The sequence below is a fragment of the Nicotiana attenuata genome, unplaced genomic scaffold, assembly GCF_001879085.1.
Source record: "Nicotiana attenuata strain UT unplaced genomic scaffold, NIATTr2, whole genome shotgun sequence".
Taxonomy (NCBI): Eukaryota; Viridiplantae; Streptophyta; class Magnoliopsida; order Solanales; family Solanaceae; genus Nicotiana; species Nicotiana attenuata.
The window spans coordinates 137,052-143,332 of NW_017672100.1; the positions used below are offsets into that span (position 1 = coordinate 137,052).

Sequence of the window (6,281 nt, forward strand, 5' to 3'; positions counted from 1 at the left end):
TATTTCAACTCGAGGGGCCGAAAAGTGGCTATTTTGAAAAAGTCATTATTTTGGAGTTTCACTTGTGAATTAAATACACATATCTGTTGCCGTATGTTGCTAAAAAAGTTGTATTTACACACATAAGAAACTTTTGTATTGAAAACACGAGCTTTTCATTAATAAGCAGTGACATATTTTATACAACAGAATGGCTGACATTTTTTCAGTGCCATGATGGTATATTATTTCATGATAAGAAGATTCTATATATCATTTGTATGGAGCAATATATATATATANATGTATGTATTCAAATGACGTTACATACGTATATATATATGTATATATATATTTGTATATATATATGGATTTTGGACGATATATCAGCTACTTGAATCTGATGCATTCGACATCAAACATAATGAGAACCTTCTCTTGCCATCTAGATTTTTAAAATGGTAAAAAAAATAAAATTAGGAGCCATAAACATGGTATACGTATATACAGACAGATCCAAAATTTTAAGACAGTAAAGGCACATTATCACTAAATTCATTACACGGTTGTGAGAAGTTGGAGCAACGGTAAAGTTGTTTCCTTGTGATCAATAGGTCACGGGTTCGAGCCGCGGAAGTAGCCACTAATGCTAGCATTAGGGTTGGTTGTCTACATCATACCCCTTGAGGTACGGCCCTTTCCCGGACCCTGCGTGAACGCGGGATGCCTTGTGCACATGACTGCCCCTTTTTTTTCTTTATTCGGTCGTACAAATAATTGAAAATATAGGAAATACTATCTTCGGTCTATCTTATTTTTCTTTATGACAAATTGAATTTGTCTTAAATATTTGTCGTTTTAGAAAATAAGAAGCATTTATCACCTTTTTTCCGGATTCACCTTCTAGTAGTGGAATATATATTAATTAAGATCTTTTAAAGAGAGACAAATAGTAGTTTCGATAAATATTATTCTTATAATTAAATCTATTAAACGTCTTTCTTAATTAAGGTGTGAGCAAAAATATTTAAAGACTAGAGAGATATACCTGAAAATAAGTCTCAAGCTTAGTCTTTAGTGTATTATACTCTTGCTTCACTCCTTCGAATGTGTTTTTGCACCTGCAATTTGGTCCATTAATAATAATACTAGAATATATAACCAACTTCAACTTGAATGGAAATTGCTCATTTTGAAATATTCATTGTCGTGGTCTATGTTGTTCGGACTTTTCAAAATGTTGTCGTGTACTCCGTGTCGAACCCTCCAAAATAGTGTATTTTTGAAGGATCCGAAACAGATACGGTAACAATATTGGAAAGTCCCAACAACATAAATCTAAACGAAGAAACCAGAAGTGGAAGAAGGAGGCAAAGACACTTTTACCCTTCTATATTTTTGGCATTACAGTATTCCTGAAACTGACAACATTGTCTTTTTACTCTTCTGGCACCAATGCTGCAACAAAAGTTCTAATGTTATATATTATACTTCATTTGGAAAAGAGAAATACACATATACTAATTAAAGGTATTGTTAGTTTTATAGTTTAAGATGTTTAAGCTTAGGAAAATGGACAAATGGAATTTTAACTTGATTACTTTTATACAATAATAGTACAACTTTTTTTCACATTATCATGTCACGTTAAAAGACTCATAATTAGTGGAACTAGTAACATTCAAAATAAGAAAGTAGCTTTCAGCAAATTAAATTGCACCGGTCGATTATGTAAATATTCATTCTTCTTCAATAAATATAAGATAAATGCTTAAAAACAATACCAAAAATCAAACTAGGACAGTATTTTAATCACGATTTTAAGAAAGGAAATTGTTAGGTAATGCCAACATCCTGTCTATGGCAAGGCCCACGAGGATTTAGGTGGCCTGGTCGGAGTCATGGTCGAACATGGCACTTGCTTGGTAGGCTTAATTAAGAAATAAAGTTGCAATCTTGCTATCAGCTATAGCTTTTGCGATGATGGTAAGTGTCTGATTCTAAAAAGTGATATCAGAGCCAAGGTCATGAGTTCGATTTTCGAAAAGCAACATGTTGTATGAGGCAGTTGTTGGAGGGGGATTGTTGGGTAACGCCAACATCCTGGTAAAAATGGCGTGTAGTAGCCACTAATTAAGGGTGTCTTTAATTTTTATCCACTAATTATAATGCTCAGCAAAAGTAGCCACTACTAATAGAAAAAAGACATTTTTACCCTTTCTTCCTCTCTTTCGCGTTGCATTTTCATCTGGAATACCCAAGGCGATTTCACGGTCGGCCTCCTCCATGCTTGGTCAATAGCATCAGGTCTATTAGTGACCCCAATTACTAGGACATAACCAGGTCCATCATGAGATCCTTCTGATTTTGCTTCACTATTCCTTTTACCAATACGTACCGTAGTTCCTTTTGCATCATCAAAATTTTCAAGTTCTGAATTTTTGAGCAGATGTCTCAATTACGTACAATAATTTCTTTCTTCTTACCTTGTTTTTGTTTATTTTGATTTCAAAGATTAAAAGTTAAGGACATGAGTCTTTAAGTTTGACATGCAAGTTTAAAAGTTAAGGACATGCATTCCTTAAATTTGACATGCGGGTTCAAAAGATAAGAAAAAACAATCCTTAACTTATAGTTTTAAGTTCAAAACTTAAGGATAGTCAGTATTTAAGTTATTGTTTCAAGTTCAAAACTTAAGGACTTTCTGTCCTTAACTTTGAGTTTCAGTTTCAAAAGTTAAGGACAGGCAGTCCTTAACTTATAGTTTCAAGTTCAAAACTTAAGGACGTGCAGTCCTTAAGTTATTGTTTCAAGTTCAAAACTTAAGGACATGCAGTCCTTAACTTTGAGTTTAAAGTTCAAAAGTTAAGGACAGACAGTCCTTAACTTACAGTTACACGTTCAAAAGTTAAGGACAAGCAGTACTTAACTTACGGTTACAAGTTCAAAAGTTAAGGACAATAGGTCCTTAACTTTGACTTACAAGTTCAAAAGTTAAGGACGCTTGGTCTTGAAGTTTGAGTTCCAAGTTCAAAACTTAAGGACATGTAACCTTGAAGTCCTGAACTTAGAGTTCCAAGTTCAAAAGTTAAGGACATGTAGTCCTGAAGTCCTGAACTTAGAGTTTCAAGTTCAAAAGTTAAGGACATGTAGTCCTGAAGTCCTGAAGTTAAGGACATGAGCAGAAGGGTATTTTTGTCCGAGCAGTTAAAGTTTATTAAACCAGTGGCTAAAGACTAAAGACATTAAAACGCTGGCTTTAAAATAAAGACATAAGCTGTTAGTGGCTATCTGTGCACATCGCCCAACATCCTGCCTATGGCAAAGCCCACGAGGGGCCAGTCGAAGTCACAATAGAAACTTGGTAGGTTTACTTAAGAATAATGTTGCGTCCTTGCTATCAACTATAGCTTTTGGCACGATGGTAAGCGTTTGATCCTAAAAGAAATTTCTCAATAAAAAAGTATGGATATATGCATGAAAACGAAGCATACATAATCTCAGAAAAAGTCATGATACGAACTCCCAAATGATTAGATTCTCCACTACAATTATATATTTTGTCCAGGAATCAAGGAAAAGAATTACTTTTATGTTTTTGTTGCTAAAGATAAGGATATTCTAAGTGATTCAAAGTGGAAAAGCAACTATTCTGCGAAAAAAGAAGAAGAAAGAAGAATATAGTCAGCTCAGTTCCCTTTTTGGTAAAGTTACTATTTTTATTATAAAACAATTAATTATTTACACTTTTATAGTTTGACTATATTCAAAGAGCGTGGACCCAAATAGATTCATTAAACTTTTCTATCTTTTTGTTATATTCTGCAAAAAAAAGTAAACTCAAAGTCTCAAATCACGTAAGTGCAAAAATAATTATTGTTTCAATTTATATTACGTACGTAGTTTGCATCGATACGTAGTTTAAAAATGAAATAATTTTTTTTTGAAACTTGTGATCTTAAACATATCATAATAATATAAACGAAGTCAGGTGCATAAAGTATCTCACGTTCATTCATGATCAGGAAAAGAGCTGCATCCTTATTTATTTTTTTGAATTTAGAAAATGTATCACTATTTCTTAAAAAAAAAAAACTAAAAATGAAAGTATGTCACGTAAAATGGAACAGAGAAATTATATGTATTCTTGCGAGCTTGAACACATACCTTGAGCTGCTACCCTTGAATTGGTACATCATATTATCCAGTTTAGCAAAATCATAAGGTCCATTTTCCCTGTTTGGAACAAATGAAAGAATTAAATATTAATTTTGCTAAGAATTAAATTTGTATATATTTTCCAACATGAAATATTGTAAATCAGTCAAAAAAATAGTTTTTGGGTTGTTAATATATATGTTGCTCGGATTCTCTGAAAATATCGCCAGAACTAGAAGCGTGTCGGATCCTCCAAAGTAATGACACGAGCGTGACATCATTTGAGAGAATCTGCGCAACATAGGCTGACGTGCCTATACTTATATGCCAATTCTATACATATGGATTGGAATCCTATTCGTGATTTTCAGAACCAGATAGCATTTCTCGACATATTTTAATTTTTGTGATATATAAAAAGAATGATGCATTTCAAAGTAGAATTTAATAATTTTATGATAATCAGATAGTATATAATTATTTTTTAAAACTTCTTACAGTGCAAGTTCAATATTGCGAATCAATCTGACTGAATCAGTGTAAAATAGCTTGACAACTTCTTCAACAAAATTAGGGTTTGCATCATCTTGCAATTCTTCAAGATGAATAAATTGGTCATCAATGTATCCCTGCACAAGTCGCGACTAACCAAAGTTATACACCTTTAATTAAAATAAACAAAAATAATTTTAAGTTTTATTCACTAACAGTGTAAAATATCTTTAGTTATACATTCAGTACAATTAGTTGGTTGACTACAAATGGTTACACACCCTTTTTTTTTTTTGATAATAACATATTTTTATATTATATATTTTTTTTAGTCGCTATCCTTGGGTGTGCATTGGGTAACCTGTTCACTGTGCAATAACTCACAAACCATACATAAAATATAAACCGTACTAGGCAAGCCCACAATAGATAATTATTTATTACCATGTCGTTGGGATTTCGGGGAAGAATCATTGCATATTCTTTCGATTTCTTATAAAGGATATAGTCCGTTAAAATAGAAGTTAAAGAGGGTATTTATGCTCGTTCTGTTCTTTATATGGACATCCAAGGTCAGAGGTCCATTCCTTTGACTCGTACTGATGAGAATTTGATTCCACGAGAAATTGATCAAAAAGCTACTGAATCAGCCTATTTCTTGCGTGTACCAATTGAATTACTATTGAGAATCAAAAAGTTCATTCAATCAAAGAAAATATATATATATATATATATATATATATATATATATATATATATATATATATATATATATATATATATATATATATATACACACACACTATGAAAGAACCATAAAATTCATGTTAAATTACGTAAAACAACAAGACATTATTTATAACATGTCTAATAAGATAACTCAAAAAAATAGAGTAAATAACTTAAATAACGGGGTTAAATATACTGTTAGTGTATGTAAGTTAAATTACTCCGAAAAATTTAAGCAACCAAATAAATATTAATAATATGACCTGATCAAAGAGGCTTCTCCTCAAGCAAGCAGCTTGGCGTTGCTTTTGGTTCTCCATATTTTGGTTTACGTAAAAAGGAATGGGAATTAAATGTAAAGATTATATATATCTCTTTGTAGAATACAAAGGGGCTATAACATATTCTAAAGGCTATCGTTGTATGTATATATAGGGAAAAAAAGTAAGAAAATCCAAAGAGGAAAAAGATTGATATAAAGTGGTCCAAATTTTAATAATTTTTCTAGCATTTTAGTGACAAAAATACTAATAAGAATTTAACAAATTAGCATACATGTGGAACAAAGGAAAGAAATTTAACGGTATAAGCAATAAGAGGAATCAGTCACTGGCCCTTGCGTTAGGACAGATTGTACATCACATCCCGAGGAGCGATATTTTTTTAAATCCTACGTGAATACAAAATACTTTATATATCGGATTGTTCTTTAAGCAATGAGAGAAAAAATCTCTGTAAAATTACTAGTAAACTATTAAAGTAGTTCAATTTCAAGCTTCTTCAGTAAGATTTAAAGTAATTAATAATTTTAACATCAAAAGTAATTAGTCGTATATATATCGCCCAAAAGAAAAATGACAAAAGGAATAAGAAATAAAAAATTATAATAATTTTAATTTCTTTTGACCAATTGAACAGCATTT

General features: G+C 31.5%; 1 protein-coding gene across 1 annotated transcript; it reads right to left on the bottom strand.

The window, feature by feature from the left end:
- Positions 1-337: 337 nt before the first annotated feature.
- On the bottom strand, positions 338-5,755 carry LOC109211822 (histidine-containing phosphotransfer protein 4-like). The gene is made up of 6 exons (XM_019375404.1): positions 5,622-5,755; positions 4,636-4,766; positions 4,147-4,215; positions 1,366-1,437; positions 1,028-1,100; positions 338-424 (listed from the first exon to the last, which is right to left on the bottom strand). Exons 1-6 carry the CDS (start codon positions 5,676-5,678, stop codon positions 395-397), a joined length of 432 nt encoding a protein of 143 aa, XP_019230949.1. The 5' UTR covers positions 5,679-5,755; the 3' UTR covers positions 338-394.
- Positions 5,756-6,281: the final 526 nt, after the last annotated feature.